Raw genomic sequence first — 24,175 nt, forward strand, 5'->3', positions numbered from 1 at the left:
CTCCCCTAGGAATTAGACACGACTTGTAGTCAAAACCTATTACTGTAATTGAAAGTCTCAGGAGCAAAATTTGATCAATTTTATTAGCAGAAATATTTATATTATATAAATGAGGTAGGTTTTTGTTTTCAAAACAAACACTGGAAACAAAATAGCAGAATGATGAACCAAGAAATAGATGTATTGAAATGGTGCGTGTGTCACGTTTGAGATTGTAGTGTAGTACTTTGAAAGCGGGTGTCGGCACAATGACATGAAATTGTTTATTGCACAAGTAACCATGACTGTTCATGACATTGTCGTTCTCAAACTTATCGATTTTAATGTTGTACTCGTGTGATTAAAAAAGATGTATTTTCAGTCTTACACAATGTCTAATATACTCTCATACTTGTCTGTAAATATTGTGACATAAGTACTACTGACATTTTTATTAGAGGTATATATAACTATATAATTTGAAGTGTAACGAAATTAGAAATCCCCAGTAACTGTTGATTTTAAGAACGTGATCACGTTTAGATAATCCCATATTTAGATTGACACAAAATGTATATCAATGACCTAACACATTGAGATTACATACACTACATAGAATTGATGTATGGATAATTCATTTAGTTGCATCCGTCCACTGATGGAGCTGCCCCACTTACCCCCTAAATTTCCCCCCTAAAACTTACCCCCGTACTTGTTGATGACACCTGCGTTTGTCCGATACAGCTCCAGCAGTAGTTTAAGTCCAGCGGAAAGAGACGGAGAGTAAGTATGGACTGTCACTAACCCCAAACTAACACCCTAACATGGCCATGTCACCTAACAGGCCAAGTCACTGCTGGGTACCAAGACTACTGGTTACTTTAAATAGTCAACACCACCCATGTAACTAAGGAAGCCAACATTGGCAGGATAAATAGGAAAATCCAACGTTTGCTTGATAATTAAGGAAAGGAACATTGGCTGAGAAACTGAGAAACAAAGATGGCAGGGTAACTAAGGAAACCAAAATTAGTTGAGTAGCTAAGGAAACCAATATTGGTTTGGTAACTTAAGAAACCAACATTAGTTTGGTAACTTAGGAAACCTATATTTGCTTGGTAACTAAGGAAACCAATATTGGTTCGGTAACTTAGGAAACCAATGTTCACCTGGTAACTAAGGAAACCAATTTTGACTTGGTAACTAAGGAAACCAATGTTGACTTGGTAACTAAGGAAACCAACATTGACTTGGTAACTTAGGAAACCACCATTTACTTGGTAACTTAGGAAACCAATATTGGAAGCAGTTATGGCTAGTAATTTAGAAACCAACATTGGCAGGGTAACTTTGGAAGCAATTATGTCCAGTGATTTAGAAACAAACATTTATATTGGCAGGGTAACTAAGGAGGCCAGGTAACCTAGGAAATGGACTGTTACCAAGGAAACAATACTGACATACTCTACTTAGAAACATTCTTTTACAGAAAAATCACTAGTATGGAAACCAAATCTGCCTATATTCACTGATAACGCTTCATAGCAGTGTTGACACTCAACACAGGTGTAGATATGCAAAATGTCAGTGATCTGACAATGACATTTGTCAACCTCTCAGTTCAATGACAGAAAGTTCTTTTTGAGAAGTTAACAAATGGCTAACTGTTAAGTGTAGTTATAATTAAATCATTTTTCTGAGCATGGTGTAGGCATGTAACATCACCGTTTTGTTTTTGTTCATTGTTTCCCGTTATTGCACATTTCTAACAGTTTTATAATAATTTGTGACAATGTTGAGTAATTATTTACAAAGGGAATTTTTCCTCTCTTCATCCTGTTTTTATTTTGGTCAAGTTTGACCTGTGACTTAATACAATAAGTTGCTCTGACATAAAAAAAACTTGCTGTAATAATTTATGAAAACTAATATGGTATTTTTTAAGTATTTCTGCAATGTCAACAAACGATGGTGTCAATAAATTTGTTTTACCTATACTTTCGGAAGATGGAATTTAAGAAACTGTTTACCTATCAAAGTTAAATTTGGATTCATTGTGTGAATTCATACTTGCCAATTTTCCCTATTTAGGATGGAAACTCAGGATTTTGGACCCTTACATTTTTAGTATTTTAAACCAGTGGATTTGCTAAACCGATTTCATCTGAAAGAACAACACGAAATATGTCGTTATTTTGTCACTAGGGAGTATATACATAAATTGTTTTAGGTTTTAATTTTGAAAAGGCAGAATTAAATCTCCCCCTTGGATGTGAATTGTATTTTTGGCTGATAATACCTCTCATCTGATCATAGTGTTAATTCAGAGCTCAGTGATAACAAATTTCAAACCATTTTTTTATGACAATACAATGATTTATTACTATTTGCCGAAGCCTTTTCAATTGGAAAATCTTTTTAGGTGAATAATGTGGCATGGTTTTGTTACAGAGTTATTTAATATTTCTATTTCATTTTGATTTGTTGATTGTTTTCTTCTATAAATCAGAAATAAGTACATGTATGTGCATATACATATTTGAACCCCTGCTAACCCGATAGACAGGAATTATATAACAGTTGATCAAATTTAAGTAAAGCGCATGTATGTTTTGATTGCAGTAATTTGCGTACATATATATCTACCGTCTGTATGAAATGTGTATATGTACATACGTATATATAATTACTCATAGATTGTTAATTGGTTAAAAGATGTTTGTAAGAGTCATACATGTGGGTGTATTTTTGGGGTTTTTTGGCAACACAACCAGGGAAGCAACGAGACTTAAACAATATCAACATTATACTACGATATCTCAACTGTTTGACTTAAGGATCCCGATCAGTACCACTGCAAAAATGTGTACCTTCACATTGGAATCTGTTTTTACAGCCTGAGACCATTATAAATTTTGATAAAATGTTTCTTTAAAGAGAAACCATACCTTGCAGGATTTTTATGAAAAAAATTATAAAAGTAAAAAATTAAATATATATATAATCAATAACAGTTTTCNGGGGAGGGGCTAGACCAGGATTTGAACCCTGGACCTCAGAAATGTTTTACATGTACTGTCATTCTTCCATAACAAAATTAACGAACGTTAGGAGGAGGAGGAGGAGGTTGTATAAACAAAAAAACGAGAGTACAGTGGGACAGGGATCCTTAAATGTCAAGAGTCAGTCTGTTAATTTGATAACCACATCCATTCCAGCGATTATCAGCTTCAAAGACCATTCAACCAAAGTCATATAATCATGTTTTTCATGCTGCATGTATGCATATAGAGACATGTATGCTGAAAGTTTGCAGTAATGTGTATGATGTATGCAGATAAAGCCATGTATGCTGAAAGTTTGCTGTAATGTGTATGATGTATGCAGATAAAACCATGTATGCTGAATATATGCTGCAATGTGTATGATGTATGGAAATATTGTATGCTGAAAGTTTGCAGTAATGTGTATGAATGTAGCTAGGTAGAGGCATGTATGCTGTATGCAAATCAAAACCTGTATGTATGTATGTTGTCAGCATGTCATGAAATGAAGATGAATTAAAATGAAAAATAAATTCAAGCTTGTGCTCAAAGCAATATAGAATACTGTATTGAGTGTGAGTTGTTTTAGTACAGACTTGTGTTTACATAAATCTGATTATCATATTTATTAATATATATCATACATTTCTATGTAAGCATGGTTATCAGTAATTTGATCATACTGCCAGATTATTGTTTAACCTGATTGAGTTACATAACATATCATTTTCTGTGAGGAATTCCTCTAGATAGCTACAAGAAAACAATATAATTTTTCAACAATATGTTTATTTATTTTTTATGATTTTTTCAATTTATTGTTGTCCTTGAACATACAAAATATTATTTCTATCTTAACTGATAATCACTTCATTATCGTGCATATTTTTTCTGTGATTATGAAGTAAACATCTTAATCATATGGGATCTATAATGATAAAGTAATTGTTTAATTGTCTTAGAATTAGCATTCTAAGATATGGAGATGAATTAATAATCATGAGATTACTATTCATGAGATATTATCGGTGATGAATTAATATTCATGAGGCAGGGTGATGATTAATATTCATGAGTTAAGGTCCTTATTTTGTCATAGCTGTGATTAAAAGAATCTGGTGACCTTTTGTTGACGAGAAAATAACTCATAAAGTTAAAACCATCCTCAACTCTAATAGTATTTCACTGATTTTATACCATTAGATGGTCACAGGCTTTCATGAACCAGTGTAAGTAATTCTGGTGTAATTAGTGTATAGTTAGAGTGTAATGATTCCGTTTGACTTACAGACCTAGTCAGAAGTCGCCCATCCCAGCAGACCGGTTTGAGGATGGCGTGGGGGACTACGGGGCACCCGACGAACGACGCAGGGGATTCCAAATCCAGGGCAAGGCGAAGGCGCTCTACAACTTCTCGTCTCAAAATCCAAGGTATATAACATACATCAGTCGTCAAAGCCAATTTGGGGTTCATCTCGCTTTCTTCGAAGCGGTACGGTTATAGCTTCAGATCAACAGACTGAAGTCTACAGTTGAGATGCACATACAGTTTTACTAAATATTACCAAAAAGATAGAGACAAAATTTAAAATTTTGAGTATAAGCAGAATGTTGGTTATGTATTTGCGACTATAGAGGAGTAATAATTTTACATAAATTTTTTCAATTTTTTGTAGAGAGCTTGGCTTTAGGAAGGGTGACGTAGTATACCTGATTCGGCAGATCGACAAACACTGGTTTGAGGGAGAACGCCATGGAAGGAGGGGCATATTCCCCATCAATTATGTTGAGGTATATTTTCTTACTATCACCATGCATCAACCCTGTTTCAAAATCTGACAAGCAAGCCAAAGGATTCTATCAAGCAGGTCATGACCTTTAACCCATGCCTTTTTCACAGTTTGTGACCTCTGAACCGTCCTCTCTATTCCATATATCATGACCTCTATACCATTTATCTCACAGGTTTTGACCTTTAACCCTTGCCTCTTTCACAGGTCGTGACCTCTATAGAGGATGCCAATGCCGCTGCCCAGCAGGCAGAAGGACATGGCGTTGCCAAGTTTAACTTCAGCGGACAAACTAATGTGGAACTCAACATCCGGAAGGTAGGGGTTGCCACTGCACTGAAATTAAGTTTTATCACAGAAATAAAGAAATTAAAAAAACGTAATTGATAATCCGAGAAGTTTCTAAAATTGATTTTTGAGAAAAAATACTTTGTCTTTGAATTTATGATTCATTACTTCCTATGAAATATTTAAACTGACATCTTGATATTTCACTAAACATATTTGATATACTGCAATGATAACTTTGGGCGACGTGGTATGCAGAAGGTATTCACCCCTGAAGACACATTTAAACTCTTCCAAGTCAATGGTTGGTATAGTTCAGTATGAAATTTCAGGGGTGAATGAGTTAACATAATCTGCAATCAGCCCATACCAGGATCATAGTTGATAACACTTGCAACCAATCAAATCCGTTTGTCTGTTACGACCATCAAGTTATATCATTTAATTAGGAGGCACGGTAGTCTTGTGGTAGGACGCCGGGCTCGTGACCGAAGGGTTGCGGGTTCAAGTCATGGCATGGCACTGTGTTGTATCTTTGAGCAAGATACTTTACTCTGCTTGTTCCAGTCTACTCAGCTGTAAATTAGTACTTGGTTGGGCAGTGCTAGGATTGTTGAATGCTAGCTGTGAGTGCCGAAATGACAGCACCGGCTGTATGCTCCCCAGGGAGTTGAGAAAGATATTGGCTGGTTGCAAAGTCCCTATAACCACGGATAAAAATTTGTGAACCGCTTTGAGACGAACTACGGACTAGGTTGTGATAAAGCGGTATATAAGAACCTCAAACTATTATTATTATTAATTGTACAGGGAGACCACATCACTCTCTTGCGGCGCGTTGACGACAACTGGTTTGAGGGGCGAATGGGCCAGAAACAGGGCATCTTCCCAGTACAGTATGTGGAGGTGAAGCAGGAACCATCTACCCCTCTGGTCACCCCCGCTCCCTCAGTCATCGCCACCCCTATGACCGGTAGGGGTATGTAGTACATACTTTTTTGTTTGTTTCTGTTTTGGTTGTATTTCGCAAATTTGTTTTGGTTCACAAGAACTATTTTAAACTAATTTATGAATGTAGGCTTAAAAATTCCTGAAAAGCTATTGTTCCATGAATTTCGTTTACAAGTGGATAAAAATGTGGTAAATAAAATAATTATAACAAGAAATATTGACATTGGGTCAGTATTTAAGTTTCATATCCAACTTGTCAAAACTATTCAAATGTTCGTATTTCCTGCTTTATCCAGAATATTCGATACGTGTATTTTGTGATATTTTTAGATAACTGATTATTTTATACTTTCTTGAACTGTGGACATGGATGTGAATCTCAATTGTTGATCTTATATGCAAGGGAAAGTACTCATGCATTGACTTAACCAACATTTACTTCCCTTTTTGAGAACTCTTCTCAAGAAGTGAGGGTTGTTGGGAAGTGTGGACAAAATTTGAGGGAATATGGAATTGGTGTTTGTGAGAATTTTCAAAGTTTATTAATAACATCAATAACATTACAGGTTTTATGACAGATAGATTTTCGTGAACAACTTTTGCATGTAATTTGATAAATTCTCCTTCAGGAACGCCAGAGCTGCTGTCCCCCACGAGTATAGATGTGCCGACGCCCCCTCCTCAGCCTTCTCCTGGGGCGTTCTCCCCAAAGTCCTCCTCCATGTCACACTACCCCTACTCACCCAAGCCGTTCTCTCATAGTCTCAGTCACTCCTCACCGAAGCTTGACGGAGGGATGAACCCCTCTCAATTTAACAGCCTGCCCACGGGGCTCAACACGGTCCCGGGGGCACAAACTAATGGTCACCATGAGTCCTTCCAAAATGTGGGACTCTCAGCCTCTTTTTCACCATCAAAATCCTCCAGCGCCATTGACAACAACCTTGACTACCGGCCCAAGGTCACAGATGATGACCTTGCCATCAGTAGGTAAGTATCTTTCAATCGTAGACCCGAGGAAGTAATATACCGAAATATTTATTAATCTGCTAGTATTGTTTTTATATTCACAAATTTCCACAAATACCAGTTTTTGACATCATTCTTTTACAACAGTACCAGATGTTTCACAATTCAAATAACACTTTCTTAAGCATTTGAATTTTCAAAAGGAATATCTAACGTTTTGTGTTTCTTGTTTTATTTTGTCAGAAGAAATATTCAGGAGATATTTGAAATCGCCACCTCTGTTTGTGCAAGTAAATACTACAATAAATATTTTGCTAAATATAAGGCGGTTACATTATGAGTTTGAAGTAGATTTATTGTGAGCATGCTTATTGTGAGCTACTTAATACTTATACTTAATGAATGAAGGTTGTCATCTGACAAGGACTTAATTCATATGCACAAAATCCTTTTTAAACAAATTAAAGCTACATTGAACCAACGTCTTTGGTCTCCTGTTTTGAGAAACCTATAAACATGGAGCATAGCCTCACTCTTTTTCTCCCATCCTGTCAGTAATGGTTCCATGGAAACATGGAAATCAGCGTTTGATTTCTATTTTCTTTCCTGATTTGAAACCTTGATCATGATGTCAGATTTTAATGTCACCTTTTCGTCTAGTTCTTTCATTTTTTTGACATCATGTTATTGTGCTTTCTGTCATTCTGAAGGGGAAGGGGACAGAAATCTGTAACTCATTTACCCCTAAAATCACAGTTAAACCCTACCAAATCAAAGACAGAGCAAGACCAGTTTAGCAGTGTAGGGTTGACCTGGTTAGCGGGTAAAAGAGGAGACAGTTTCTGTGCATGTTGGGAGAATTGTCATTTGAACACCTGTAACTAATTACTCCTGTTTCATATTTTAGAATAACCCCACACAAACAATTGAGATATATGTATATCGATGTATTGCTTTTGTTGACAGTTACAAAGCGCTGTATGCTTACAAGCCCCAGAATGACGATGAACTGGAATTATGGGAAGGCGACCAGGTATATGTGATGGAGAAGTGTGATGACGGCTGGTTTGTCGGAACGTCAATCCGGACAGGCATGTTTGGTACCTTCCCCGGAAATTATGTGCAGAGAGTACAATGTAAGGGCCAGGAAAGGGATTCTGTCTGTATATACAGCTTCGGGAGTTTACGCTTCAAATATTTATATTATAATATATCTATAATTTCTTAAAATTTATATTAAACAATTATTAAATTATTAAGTCCAGTGTAGAGGAACTCTATCATATTTGAAAGTAACTTTAAATTCAACTTTAACTTGAATATGGAACATTTTTATCTGTTTAATGGTTTAATCTGTTGTTTCATAGAACTTCTCTGTGATAACTTGCTCATGTTCCCATGTAGTTTAACTTTGGGGTTTTATTTCTTAATACTTCAAATATTTAAAGATGGCTGGGGTGGGGTTTTTTTGGTTTTTGTTTAACTCATTCACCCCTAAAGACACATTTGAACTCTTCCAATTCAAAGATTGGAATAGTTCATTATGAAATGTCAGGGGTGAATGAGTTGAAGCTTTATCCAATTACATACAGACTGTTTCCAATATTGATTTTGAGTCAATTACTTTAAGTTAAAAATTTGTCTTTTTTCAGGATGAACACATATGGTTGCATAAATGAGGGACTGGTTTTGTTTCGTTGTGTGAAAGGACACATAATTGGTGAACAGTTTGATCCCAGCCAATCGGGCATCTAACGCATACCAAGGGGAGGTAATCAAGGACAGCCACCCACGTTCCGTGTGGGGTTGTGCTAGTGCTATTGGAAGGAGAATGCGGAGTGGAGCAGCCATGTGGTTGTACAGACAATTCACCAGTGACGACCAGTGATGCTGACTGCGCGTAACGTGGATGTACAAAGGAATGTCTCAAAGACTGACGCAGGAAAATGTGCATACACGCGTGTGTTGTGAACATGTGTACACCTGTATTGTGGACATATGTGTACACATTTGTGTTGTAGTTCACCTACATCTATTTATTCTCAACAGGAGTATTATCTGTGTCTGCGGCACACGTTTCGTGGAACGTCGTGGCGCTTTCGTTGTTTTGTCAGGGTCGTGACCTTTAATCAAACCAAATTTTATCTTTGTTGCTTTTTGTGTGAATGACAACATTCGTTACCATAGTAACTGATTTCACCAAGACTTATCATTATGCTGCTGTTTGAGCTCATCAATATATATATATCGGCCGTGTCACCTCGAAATTCAACGTCTCCATATACATTTGTTGCAGATCAAAGCGAAGACAGTAACGTAATGAAGTCAACAATTTCTTTAAGCTTCGGTTCCTTCTAAAGTTTACACATTTCATCAACAACTGGTTTTCAAATTGCAAGCGGAGAGATTAAGGATAAATTACGTCTGTAAATTTTCTTATCTTATTTTGATGTCCAAATATTTTACCAAAATTTGAGCGTGTATTGGTAGGGTAGTAGTGGGAATTATTAGACTTCGAAAAGCATAGATACTGATCATGAATTAAATATTTTAAAGATAAGCTATCGTTGAGCGCTATTTCTTCTGCTCAAAGCTATTTTACGTACCCAATGCACGACAAAAATTCTAAAAATCTAGTAATCAAACTCACCTTGGTTTTCCAGAAAGAGATTATTTGAAGAACAATTATATTGAATGATGTTTATAATTCAATGAATCCATCAACACAGCCAGTATGAGATTACCTGAAATGGAGATTTCTTTAAATGTAACTTCTAAATATATTCTGCTCTTTTTCTGATGGGGTTTTTTTCCGCATCATGAATAGAAAATGTTAATTCGGTCATAAAGGATCTTTGTAATGTTAGTTTCTGTGGCTATTTCAGTTTTGCGGTTGTGTGGTTCTGAGTCGGGTTTCACTGTATAAGATAAATGAGGTGTGAGTTTTTGATTAGGAAGAAAATGTTTTCAAAAAAATCGTTTGATGCCAATGTGATGCAATAGATAGATTTAACTTAGTCCATGAAAATCAGTATTTAGAGTTTGGTTGCATAACTGTCATTAAGATAATGATAACACGTTTATCATACTTTGTTGCTATCCTGGATGTTGTCCACAGAACGTGTATTGAATTCAGACTGCTAATGTATTGCTGATGTTATGGGTTTTCTCTGCTGTTTAAGTGTTTATGTATTCGTGTTGTATCGTATGTTAAACTTTATATATATTAACGTCGCAGAGTTTTAACTGTATTAGAATTTCAACGATTAATATATATTGCAGGAATTATGAAACAGAATTGTTCTTTTTTGATCTGAAATACTTATTTTCTCTTCGAGAAAAAAAAAAGGAATAAAATCTTCGTTTGTACATAATTGACACGGGGAGATAACTCTGTAATGCCAATTTCTATGGATACACAGAAAGTCAAACTAGTAATTGAAATGTTTGATTCACTTGGAAGGTTCATGTGAAAAGTGCCATAGAAAGTCTTAGGATGACTAAATTTCAAGGGTTTTTTTAAAAAGAGAAGAAACGGTTTGATTTTTTTTTTATCCTAACTATGCAATGTGAATGTCCTTTTGTAAGCATCTAACAATCTTTTACTTAGTTGTGAAGCATTTATTGACCAAGTCTTGTATACTTGTCATAGGTCAAGTCAAGGTCATAACTTTGTCATCGAGCAAGGTCAAATGATAAGTGAGAAAAATGAAAATGAGTGAATAAGAAAGAGAGATAGGAGAATATTGTTTATTATATTATATATATAATATTTATATATTACATGTGTAAACCGGTAACTTTGTATTTGTGGCTATTTCTGATAGCTGGGGCTTACTTCTCTAGCTAGCCATGTTGCATTTTATACCATACTTACAAATCCAGTCAACCTTCTACAACGAAGCTAGTTTAGACATTGACATCGGAGGGACTGTTCTTTCTAACTGTCTGTCATCACCATGGAAACGAAATATTTTAAATAACCTGTAATCAGGAATAACAGCACTTTTTTTTTTTTTTTTTTTTTTTTTTGCTGAAGTTGTCTTGCCAGTTTCCCGTGGATACTTTGGGTGTTTACATTTTGATCATTTTGTTTACTGTTTCATTTTCATAAGTTTGTTCAGTAGAACATTTTCTCCTGTAGTAAACATAAAGGAACAGCTAGCTGAAATATTTGTTCTCTTAAATCTTAAATCGCACATAGTTTTTATCATTGATAGGACCATTTACTTGCAAAGTATCTTGATACTACACAAAGCTCTCCCATGCTTTAGTAGCAAGCCTTTATTTTGCGTTATTTTAGAAACACAATTTTTAACGAGCACTTCTGTGTCTGAAGCCCTTTCATTACCATATGTTATGCTTGTTTCGATGTTTTGACGAGTTTTTAATGTTTGTTGAATATTTTCTGTACGGTTAAGTGCATGGTTCAACCTTGAACATTTTGGACAATTTGGCCGAAACTCAGACAACAGATGTGGGCATGACGCATAACGAAGAAGAAAGCTCAATCCTAAAAGTGCAAAAAAAAGAATATTTTTGAAAGTTTTGTGGGGGTCAAGATTTAAGCATAAAGTTTGAGGCCATCTTTGGGCGTTATTTTGAAGGTGTGTGATTGGCGGTTTCTATTAGTACGAGTTTAGTAGCTAGTATTAATGCTCTCTGTGTTTGCTACAGATATTCTTAACAATATACAGTTATTGTCTACTTTTGTCTACATTGTGTGAATACATTTTTAAAATATGCATGGAACTAATAAAAAAAAGTTGTAAAGTGATATTTTTGTGAAGTAAAACAAAAGATTTATATTTATGCAGTCTGGTTTACAGAATTAACAGCCAGATTTGTTGAAAAAGGAAATTATCTTAGAATTTGTTTTGTATTTTTATTGAAAAAAAATTCTTCCTGCAAGCTTGACCCTCGTGTACATGTAGATATAACCCATGTTATTTATTTGTGATATTTCAAGGTCAACAGATGGTAGTGAAGTAACGCGTGACTGGACAGCCTCACTCTCGTAATTATAAGTCTCTTCGGTGGGTAGATTAAAGCCATCTACATAACAAACATGACTTTGTTGTTTTTTCCTGGTCTTACTTAAAAAGAGTTTTGATCGATATTGGAAGCTCTTGTAAGGCCATCCATTTTAGCCCCACATCATCTGATGGTGGGCTATTCAAATCACCCTGCGTCCGTGGTCCGTCGTCCGTCCGTCGTCCGTCCGTAAACAATTCTTTGTTATCGGTATTTCTCAAGAAGTACCAGAGGGATCTTTCTCAAATTTCATATGCAGGTTCCCCTTGGTCCTTAGCTGTGCAGGGCAACTGTTGAGACTGATCGGATAAACAACATGGCCGACAGGTAGCCATCTTGGATTTTGATATTGAAAGTTTGTTATCGCCATTTCTCGGGAAGTATCAGAGGGATCTTTCTCAAATTTTTATGTAGGTTCCCCTTGGTCCTGAGTTGTGCAGGGCAATTTTTGAGACTGTTCGGATAAACAACATGGCCGACAGGCAGCCATCTTGGATTTTGATAGTGAACGTTTGTTATCTCTATTTCTCGAGAAGTATCCAAGGGATCTTTCTCCAATTTTATATGTAGGTTCTCCTTGGTCCTTAGCTGTGTAGGGCAATTTTTTTGAGACTGATCGGAGAAACAACATGGCCGACAGGTAGCCATCTTGGATTTTGATAGTGAACGTTTGTTATCGCTATTTCTCGAGAAGTATCCAAGGGATCTTTCTCCAATTTTCTATGTAGGTTCCCCTTGGTCCTGAGCTGTGCAGGGCAACTTTTGAGACTGATCGGATAAAAAACATGGCCGACAGGCAGCCATCTTGGATTTTGATATTGAAAGTTTGTTATCGGTATTTCTCTGGAAGTATCAAAGGGATCTTTCTCAAATTTTATATGTATGTTCCCCTTGGTCCTTAGCTGTGCAGGGCAACTTTTGAGACTGATCGGATAAACAACATGGCCGACAGGCAGCCATCTTGGATTTTGATATTGAAAGTTTGTTATCGCTATTTCTCNNNATAAGTTTAGATCAAAAGTTACCTCAAGGTGCATTTACTGTTAACATGACTCGATCAAACAGATTAGAGGAAAGAAGAGAAAAGATCGAACTGACAAAGAACTAATGAAGATGGTACAAAGGTGGGCGCCAAGATCCCTCTGGGATCTCTTGTAGTGATTACATATTTCTAGGGGTGAAGGTCAAATTATTTATATCCAAGTTTATTTTGTGGTAGAAAAAATTGGGTATATATACATATATCTATCGTCTTCAATAATTATTCCTGAGGTACTTGAATTCAACTTCTACTTCATTTTAACAAATTTGTTTCAAATGTTACTGTCATTTGGACTGAATAACAGACAAGCCAATCTAAATGCTTTCCTTGTGTGGCCAATATCATTTTGAATTAAACAATATTGAAATAAGTTGATATAGAAATTACATTAAAATAAATTCATTTGAAAACAATCTGATTAAAATCATATGTTGCATGGCTTCGTTAACTTCCTACTACGCCTGAACATCTGAGTGTGCCGCGGTCAGGGTCACGGTCAGGTGACCTTTATATTTATAAATACTCATTAAATTTTTGACCAATCAAAGACCCTCTTTCAAAAGGGCGCTCAGAGTTGTAATAAATATGGCGGACATTGATGAGAATGATGCAAAAGTTATTTGAGATTGAATAATCTGAAACCCGAACAGAAAAAGACATTCGAAGCTTTAGTAGAGAAGAAAGACTGTATGGCGGTGTTGCCTACGCAATTATTTCCCAATTGGTACGTTTTCCTTGGCGTCGTAGAAACGTCAGTTCCCGCCGCCATATTTGTTTTGAAAAACTAATCTGTTTGATACCCCTCGCTATTTATCTATCAACCATGATATTCCGATTCGCTGGCAAACTTTTGCCAGTGCCCCTCTGATTGGTTCATCTTAAGGTCACTTGAACGTGACCCTGACCGCGGCACATTCAGATGTTCAGGCGGAGCCATGTAACAGCTGATTTTAATCAGATTGATTTGAAAATATACAAATATTGAACAAGGGAGGTAACTACCAAAGATTAAACCCAGCAGTGAGATTCATGTTAATTAACACACCACAAAGTATCTATGAGTCAAACATTTGGAACAATCTTATATATAATGTAATAAACATTTTTGTCCTGCAGTCTGAATACTAAACCTAAAGTGCACATGCGTAAATTAATGGTTTATCTAAGACAACCTACACAGTTAGAATATATTAACCTTTTCATCCCTATATAAATTCTGTAGACTCTGGATGAATCCATTATGGTTTATAGTGGTGAAAGGGTTAAATTCAAATTAGCGATAAGTCAGTATTGAAGAAATGTACAAAGTGTACTGTCAAAACTGTAAAAGCTCTATTTCACTTGCAATTTGATACAAAAGACATATCTTGAAAACATATTTTCAACTGATAGCTTGTGATATACAAATTCACCATGGGAGACAAATTAATGATAGAAATAATTTAATATCATGCTTTACATTTTTCATCAGAATATGGTTGGTTTATGCTGAGACCAACAAGAAATTCAAACCATAGATTTAGATGTTATTATCCCTCTAAAATGCATGCCTCCATTATTATCTCCTCACAACGAAAGTTCGAGGGGATATAGGATACCACCCGTACGTATGTTACACTCTCTGTCATCGCTCTAGTGACAAAGTCCTCAACGTTTTTTATGAAACTTTGTACAAGTGTTTGGTATGGCAATGCCTTGAACAAGTCCCGCTTCGGATTTCTACGCTGAATGTCAAGGTCACTGTTACTATTTTTAGAAAAAATACTTCGCTCTAGCGACTTCATTTTCTCTTATATATGTCACAGTGTGTGAATTTGAGGGGATTTGTATCACTTGTGATTCCTAGCTTGTGTCAGTCTGGAGTTAACCAGAATTGTAGTTTCACAAGGTACAAAATTTCATGAATTTTGATGCATTTTAGTAACTACACAGTATCATATACCTATTTTTTTATGATCCCGTTTCAAACGACCTATATACATGTGACCAGTAGCTCTTTGGCCATTCACAACACTGACAATCTTGATGGCTTATTAATACAATAATAAATACGTTCAATTTACTCTTAAGATGTATATATGTACTTTTAAGATACTTTAAGATACAAACTTTATTTTACAAACATTAATGTGGGAGGAAACAGGAGTGCCAGGACAAAACCCCACGTCGCTGGGCCTGTGAGCGTGCCACTTATCATTTTCATGATCGGGGATTTACTTTCCCATAAACAACTCGCACGCTGACAGAGGTATTGGACCTCCGAATATAGCCAAATCCACAAAGTATAAACTAATAATAATCCCTGTAACACGAATTACTGAATATGCCAGGAAAGTTTTAAATTGTCTAAAGAATCAGATATTCGCTAAGAGTTTTGTTTTACAAAGTTTCTAAAATCTTTGTATCGATCTCTACCAAATACAGAAGGTATGTGATAAAAGCAAGACCACACACTTGTGTTTTTCTAATGAATCAGAAAGCACAAGTTTATTGCGCGGACGGATATATTCACGAGTGGGCGGAATGTATTCAGCATTGATTATCTCGACAATTTACAGGAACTCCTGTATGACAAGTTGAATTCAAGTTAACTTTGACTATAATATTAATCAGAAGACACCTTGTATGTTGTGCTTTCAAGGGTTTATCAGGGGTCATTAGAAACAGACTTGGATGAAGTCGGGGGGAAAACATCGACATAGGAACCATTTTAGGGAATTCGCATGATCAACATAACAAGTCATTAATGCATTAAAAGTAGACTGTTTTACATTTATATAAGCCTATTTGTATTCATGTTTTTTAGCTTTTGACCCAGTTAAATACTTAGAAGTGGCAAATTAGGAAAAATGATACTTTTTAGCTCACCTCATCTGAAGGACCATGGTGAGCTAATGCCATACTGCAGCGTCCGTCGTCCGTCTGTCCGCCAGCTTTTCCTTTAAAATGCTACACGTCCTCAACAGCACAGTAGATTTTGACTAAATTTGGTTTGGAGCTTCCTTAGGCCTAGGGCACTCAGTTTTGTACAAACGGTGGGCAGAGAAGCGGGGCCCAATATGGGAAATAGAGGTAAAACCTATAAAATCCTTATTCTGCTGTAAGGATAAAGGGATTTTATCCTTATTCAGTCTGGAGCATACTTGGGCCAAGGGGACTCAATTTTGCATAAACGGTGGGTGTGGCCCCCCTGCGGGCAGAGGGATGGGGCTCAATAGGGAAAATAGAGGTAAACCTTCCAAATCCTTCTTCTACCACAGGGATTAAGGGATTTTATCCCAATTTCGTCTGGAGCATCCTTCGGCCAAGGGGATTCAATTTTGTATAAACAACGAGCTTGGACCCCTGGGGGCAGAGGAGCAGGGCCCAATAGAGGAAATAGAGGTACATTTTTTGAAATCCTCCTACCATAGGGATAAGGGGTTTTTAACCAAATTTGGTCTGGAGCATCCTTAGGCCAAGGGCACACAATTTTGTATAAACGGTGGATGAGGACTCCCTGGGGGCAGAGAAGCGGGCCCAATAGAGGAACTAGAGGTAAAACCTTTAAAATCCTTCTCCTACCACAGGGATATAGGTATTTTATCCTAATTTGGTCTGGAGTATCCTTGGGCTAAGAGCAACCAATGGGTGTGGCCCCTTTGGATAAAAATGGGCAGGGCTTAAAAGGGGAATTGGAGGTTAAAACTTTAAAATCCTTGTCCTTGGGATTTTATCCAAATTTGGCCTGGAGCACCCTTGACCAAAGGGGACTTAATTTTGCATAACGGAGGGTGTGGTCCCTCTGGGTGCAGAATAGCGGGGCCCAATAGTGGAATTTGAGGTTTAAATCTTTGAAATCCTTCTTCCTCTGTACCATTGGAGGGATATCATCCAAATTGGCCTGGCGCTACCTGGAGCAAAGGGGACTTAATTTTATATAAAAGAATGTGTAACCCCTCTGGGTGCAGAGTTGCGGGGTCCAATAGGGGAATTTGATGTTAAAATCTTTAAAATCCTTCTTCTTCTGTACCTTTGGAGGGATTTTTTGTTTTATTTTCCCATGGTTGCTTTATTATGCAGGTGAGCGATACAGGCCCTATGGGCCTCTTGTTTGATTATGAATAGTAAGTAAAGGAGACTGATAGACCCCAGGTTTTAAATTACTGACATTTTCACAGGACAGTATGCTTATATTTTAAATGGCTACACATTAACAACCGTTTCCTAACTAAATAAAGGGAAATAAACAAACACATCAGAGAGAGTGGTGTCGGAAAGATAAGTCGGAGAAATGTAATAATACTCCCTTTGTCAGTTGCATCCGGCCATCTCATTTTGTTGATCATTTGTCTGGCCATTCAGGATATTTCACCCTATTGGTCAGTTATAAGACCATTCCAGTCATCTGAATGTACTGGTCAGTTACAAGATAATTCTCGACATAACACCACGTTGGTCGATTGCAAGATCTCTATAACAGAAATCGTTAAAGAGGTACATGAAGCCTTAACCACAAAGAAAACAGTGGATATTAAAGACGAAACCATGGGGTAAAATCTCATGTGTATTTAAATATTTCAATAACAGAATTTGTACAACAAAGATTAAACTGTTCCATTATTCTGCAGAATGTTACATAAATCATTGTATGGAGAAGAACCTGACATAGGGTGACGTTATTAAAGTCATTAGGTCATATCCAGGTATATAGAAAGCCTGGCGTGATTGTAACGGGGAATACATACTGTCTTAATTATATGCAGCAAAGTTCTTCTTTTCTAAAAGCCAGGTTTTATTCTTTTATTTTAGAAGTCCATTCCGGTTATATAAATCTTAACTGGTCAATAACAAGTCCATTCTGGCCATATGAATCTCAACTGGTCAGTTATAAGTTCATTATAGTCATAAATGAATCTCTACTGGTCAATTACAACTTCAGTCTGGTCATATATGTATATTGGTCAGTTACAATGTACAAGTCAAATCTGGCCATATGAATCTCTACTGGCCATGGTCAGTTACAATTTTATTCTAGCCATTTGAATCTATACTGGTCATTTACAACTTTATTCTAGCCATATGAATCTCTACTTGTTATTAACAAGTCCATTCTGCCCATATGAATCTCTACTCGTCATTTTCAAGTCCATTCTGGCCATATGAATCTCTACTCGTTATTAACAAGTCCATTCTGGCCATATGAATCTCTACTCCGTCATTTACAAGTCCACTCTGGCCATATGAAACTCTACTCGTCATTTACAGGTCCATTCTGGCCATAGGAATCTCTACTCCGTCATTTACAAGTCTATTCTGGCCATAGAAACTCTACTCGTCATTTACAAGTCCACTCTGGCCATAGGAATATCTACTATCAGTCATAATTTTCCATTGTGTTTAGTTTTTAAGACCGTTCTTGTCCTAACAGGCGCTGTTTTTGTCAGTTACCTAATCATTTAACATAGAACTTTCTTTTTATTGTTCAGTTACAAGATCACTTCGGCCACATCGGTCTGTCAGTATAATTCTATTGGTCAGTTTCAATGGCATTCAGGCCGAAACCCTTAAGTCCACTGATAGGTTTTAATATCACCCTGTTAAAACACTAGGTCTATCGGTCAGTAAGAATTTTGCTGGCCACAAAATAACACTTGATCATGGTTATTCGAGTCAAAACACATGTTTGGTCATGATCAGATACCAGAGCATGCTAACCCTGTTCTAATCATAACACTATTGGCTAGTCAGTTGTAACACCATTCTGTCACGCAAACGTCAAACTACAAAGTTAATCTGAGAGATAATAAAAAAAAAAATCAGACCAAAATCTGGGGTATAACCTCGGGTGTATTTGTATCATGACTGTGTACAGTTTATTTAAACATTTCAATGAAAGAATTCCTACAACAAAAATAACTGTTCCATGTTTCTGCAGAATGTTACACAAAGCATTTCGGTAAAGACAATACTGTGTTTAAATAGCTAGTTATGTATGGAGAAGGAGCTAACAAAGGATTGACGTAACTAAAGACATAAGGTCATGTCCAGGTATAAAGAATGTCAGGTGTGATCGTATCTGTGGGTATAATTACGGGGAATACACACTGCCTATATCTTATACAACAAAGTTATACTTCCCTATCAACCAGGTATACAGAAGGCCTGGAGTGATCGTATCTGTGGGTAGTTAAGGGGAATACACACCGTCTATGTGATATACAACAAAGTTCTAAAAACAAGGTTTTATTCCTCTGTCACCAGTGAAGACGCCATTTGACAACAGGGTGCTTCGCAACTGAGCAAGTCAATTTTGTGAAAACACCACTGAAGCTGAAGGAGCGAAGGAAAAACTAACACATCAAATTTTTTCGGACACCACTGAATTCGGACAATCTATAAGTATACTGATCATTTACAAGTCCATTCTTATAATATAAGTCCATTCTGGTTAAATGAATCTCTGCTGGTCAGTTACAAGTCCATTCTGGTTATTAGAATCTCTACTGGTCAGTTACAAGTCCATTCTGGTTATTAGAATCTCTACTGGTCAGTTACAAGTCCATTCGTAAAAATATAAATCTCTACTGATCAATTACAAGTCCATTCTGGTAATAATGAAACTCTACTGATTGGTAAGAAGTCTATTCTGGCCATATGAATCTCTGCTGGTCAGTTACAAGTCCATTCTTGAAAATATGAGCCTTTACTGGTCAAAAACAAGTCCATTCTGGTTATATGAATCTCTGCTGGTCAGTTACAAGTCCATTCCTGAAAATATGAATCTCTACTGGTCAAAAACAAGTCCATTCTGGTTATATGAATCTCTGCTGGTCAGTTACAAGTCCATTCTTGAAAATATGAGCCTTTACTGGTCAAAAACAAGTCCATTCTGGTTATATGAATCTCTGCTGGTCAGTTACAAGTCCATTCTTGAAAATATGAATCCCTACTGTTCAATAACAAGTCCATTCTGGTTATACAAATCTCTACTCGTCATTTACAAGTCCATTCTGGCCATAGGAATCTCTACTCGTCATTTACAAGTCCATTCTGGCCATAAGAATCTCGATCTACTCGTCATTTGCAAGTCCATTCTGGCCATAGAAACTCTACTCGTCATTTACTAGTCCATTCTGGCCATAGAAACTCTACTCGTCATTTACAAGTCCACTCTGGCCATAGGAATCTCTACTATCAGTCATAATGTTCCATTGTGTTTTGTTTTAAAGACCGTTCTTGTCCTAACAGGCGCTGTTTTTGTCAGTTACCTAATTATTTAGTATAGAACGATTTTTTTATTGTTCAGTTACAAGATCAATTGGGCCACATCGGTCTTTCATTATATTTCTATCGGTCAGTTTCAATGGCATTCAGGCCGAAACCTTTAAGTTCACTGATAGGTTTTAATATCACCCTGTTTAAACACTTTGTCTATTGGTCAGTAAGAATTTTGCTGGCCAAAAAATAACACTTGATCATGGTTATTCGAGTCAAAACACATGTTTGGTCAGATACCAGAGCATGCTAACCCTGTTCTAATCATAACACTATTGGCTAGTCAGTTGTAACACCATTCTGTCACGCAAACGTCAAACTATAAAGTTAATATGAGAGATAATAAAAAAAAATCAGACCAAACCCTGGGGTATAACCTCGGGTGTATTTGTATCATGACTGTGTACAGTTTATTTAAACATTTCAATGACAGAATTCCTACAACAAAAATCAAGCTGTTCCATGTTTCTGCAGAATGTTACACAAAGCATTTCGGTAAAGACAATACTGTGTTTTAAATAGCTAGTTATGTATGGAGAAGGAGCTAACAAAGGATTGACGTAATTAAAGTCATAAGGTCACATCCAGGTTTATAGAAGGCCTGGAGTGATCGTATCTGTGGGTAGTTACGGGGAATACATACTGTCTATGTGATATACAACAAAGTTCTAAAATCCAGGTTTTATTCCTCTGTCACCAGTGAAGACGCCATTTGACAACCGGGAGCTTCGCAACTGAGCAAGCCAATTTTGTGAAAGGAGCGAAGGAAAGACTTATCACACCAATTTTGTTCGGACACCACTGAATTTGGACAGTCTGTAAGTATACTAAGCATTTACAAGTCCATTCTTATAAGATGAATCTCAACTGGTCAGTTGCAAGTCCATTCTGGCTATATGTATCTGAACTGGTGAGGTACAAGTTCATTCTGGAAAATAATAATCTCTACTGGTCAGTTACAAGTCCACTCAGTTATATGAATCTTTACCGGTCAGTTACAAGTCCATTCTGGTTATTTAATTTTTGAAAATATGAATCTTTATTTGTCATTTACATGTCAATTCTGGTTAAATGAAATCATCTCAATTGGTCAATAACAAATCCATTCTGGTTATAAGAATCTCTACTGGTCAGTTACAGGTTCATTCGTAAAAATATGAATCTCTACTGGTCAATTACAAGTCCATTCTGGAAAATGCAAATCTGAACTGGTCATTTACGGGTCCACTCTGGACATAATGAATCTCGTCTGATTGGTAAGAAGTCCATTCTGGCCATATGAATCTCTGCTGGTCAGTTACAAGTCCATTCTTGAAAATTTCAATCTCTACTGGTCAATTACAAGTCCATTCTGGTTATATGAATCTCTGCTGGTCATTAACATGTCTATCCAGAAAATATGAATCTCTGCTAGTAAATAACAAGTCGTTTCTGGTAATATGAATCTCTTTCAGTCAGTTAAATTTCGATTATGGTTAAACGAATCTCTACTGGTCAAAAACAAGTCCATTCTGGTTATTTGAATCTCTACTGGTCAATTACAAGTCCATTCTGGTTATATGAATCTCTGCTGGTCAATTACAAGTCCATTCTGGTTATATGAATCTCTACTGGTCAGTTACAAGTCCGTTCTGGTTATATGAATATGTGCTGATCAGTTTCAAGTCCATTCTGGTTATATGAATCTCTACTGGTCAATAACAAGTCCAATCTGGTTATAGGGTTTTATTCTGTTCAGCATTAAGTCATTTCTGGCCATATGAATCTCTACTGGTCATTTACAACTCCACTCTGGCCAAAGGAATCTCTACTTTCAGTCGATATGCTCCATTATATAGTAACCTGATCATTTAACATACAACAAGCATTTTATTGTTCAGTTACAAGATCACTTCAGCCACATCGGTCTGTGATTATATTTCTATTTGTTGGTTTCAATGCCGTTCAGGCCGAAACCCTTAAGTCCACCGATAGGTTTTAATATCACCCTGTTAAAACACTTCGTCTAATGGTCAGTAAGAATTTTGCTTGCCACAAAATAACACTTGATCATGGCTATTCGAGTCAAAACACATGTTTGGTCAGATACCAGAGCATGCTTACCATATTCTAATCCCAACACTATTGACTGTTCAGTTGTAATGCCATTTTGTCAGACAAATGTCAACCAATAAAGTTAATCCGATAATATCGATATAGCGATAATATTTCTGGCCATCAGAACAAACCCTGGGGTATAATCTCAAGTGTATTTGTATCACGACTGTATTTAAACATTTCAATGACAGACTTCCTACAACAAAAAACTAACTATTCCATTATTCTGCAGAAAGGTACAATTAGAGGAATGTTTCGGCCACAATATAACACTTGATCATGGTTATTCGAGTCAAAACACATGTTTGGTCAGATACAAGAGCATTCTATCCAAAACACTATTGACTGGTCAATGTTCTTCTGTATGAAGTTAGCCAATTTAAATTAATACCCTTCAATAAGTGTTTATAACATTATTGATATACCTAGATATTGTACTTATAATGTTACAGTCGGTATATAAAGGTAATGGCCGACCCTAGTGAATACCGATAGGGGGAAAGAGTACTTAGCCCAGGTAATGGCCGACCCTAGTGAATACCGATAGGAGGAAAGAGTACTTAGCCCAGGTAATGGCCGACCCTGGTGAATACCTATAGGAGGAAAGAGTACTTAGCCCAGGTAATGGCCGACCCTGGTGAATACCTATAGGACGAAAGAGTACTTAGCCCAGGGAATGGCCGACCCTAGTGAATACATGTACCTATAGGAAAAAAGAGTGCTTAGCAAAGGTAATGGCCGACCCTAGTGAATACCTATAGGAGAAAAGAGAGCTTAGCACAGGTAATGGACGACCCTAGTGAATACCTATAGGAGAAAAGAGTACTTAGCCCAGGTAATGGCCGGCCCTGGTGAATTCCTATAGGACGAAAGAGTACTTAGCCCAGGGAATGGCCGACCCTAGTGAATACCTATCGGAGAAAAGAGTGCTTAGCACAGATAATGGCCGACCCTAGTGAATACCTATAGTGGGAAAGAGTGCTTAGCACAGGTAATGGCCGACCCTAGTGAATACCTATAGTGGGAAAGAGTGCTTAGCCCAGGTAATGGCCAACCCTAGTGAATACATATAGGAGGAAAGAGTGCTTAGCCCAGGTAATGGCCAACCCTAGTGAATACATATAGGAGGAAAGAGTGCGTAGCCCTGAATACCTATAGTGGGAAAAAGTGCTTAGCCCAGGTAATGGCTGACTCTAGTGAATACCTATAGCGGGAAAGAGTGCTTAGCACAGATAATGGCCGACCCTAGTGAATACCGATAGGAGGAAAGAGTGCTTAGTAAAGGTAATGGTCGACACTGGTGAATACCTATAGTGGGAAAGAGTGATTAGCACAGGTAATGGCCGACCCTAGTGAATACCTATAGGAGGAAAGAGTGCTTAGCCCAGGTAATGGCCGACCCTGGTGAATACCTATAGTGGGAAAGAGTGCTTAGCAAAGGTAATGGCCGACACTATTAAATACCAATAGGGGGAGAGAGTGCTTAGCCTAGGTAATGGCCGACCCTAGTGAATACTGATAGGATGAAAGAGTGCTTAACAAAGGTAATGGCCGACCCTGGTAAATACCTATAGTGGGAAAGAGTGCTAAGCAAAGGTAATGGCCGACCCTATTAAATACCGATAGGGGGAGAGAGTGCTTAGCCCAGGTAATGGCCGACCCTAGTGAATACCTATAGGAGGAAAGAGTGCTTAGCCCAGGTAATGGCCGACCCTAGTGAATAC

General features: G+C 37.0%; 1 protein-coding gene across 17 annotated transcripts in view; it reads left to right on the forward strand.

Annotated features, from left to right (window-relative positions):
• Nucleotides 1-12,088, forward strand: part of LOC110455709 — a 152,528-nt gene extending 140,440 nt beyond the window's left edge. For all 17 annotated transcript variants that reach the window (XM_021506010.1, XM_021506013.1, XM_021506001.1 and 14 more), the window contains 8 exons: nucleotides 724-762; nucleotides 4,314-4,454; nucleotides 4,700-4,814; nucleotides 5,021-5,131; nucleotides 5,912-6,080; nucleotides 6,682-7,042; nucleotides 7,988-8,157; nucleotides 8,674-12,088. In XM_021506010.1, the coding sequence (XP_021361685.1) occupies nucleotides 724-762; nucleotides 4,314-4,454; nucleotides 4,700-4,814; nucleotides 5,021-5,131; nucleotides 5,912-6,080; nucleotides 6,682-7,042; nucleotides 7,988-8,157; nucleotides 8,674-8,675 (1,108 nt within the window). In that variant the 3' untranslated portion in view covers nucleotides 8,676-12,088. The remainder of the gene's footprint in view (nucleotides 1-723; nucleotides 763-4,313; nucleotides 4,455-4,699; nucleotides 4,815-5,020; nucleotides 5,132-5,911; nucleotides 6,081-6,681; nucleotides 7,043-7,987; nucleotides 8,158-8,673) is intronic.
• The last annotated feature ends 12,087 nt before the right edge of the window (nucleotides 12,089-24,175 follow it).

Source organism: Mizuhopecten yessoensis, unplaced genomic scaffold (assembly GCF_002113885.1).
Source record: "Mizuhopecten yessoensis strain PY_sf001 unplaced genomic scaffold, ASM211388v2 scaffold8361, whole genome shotgun sequence".
Lineage (NCBI taxonomy): Eukaryota > Metazoa > Mollusca > Bivalvia > Pectinida > Pectinidae > Mizuhopecten > Mizuhopecten yessoensis.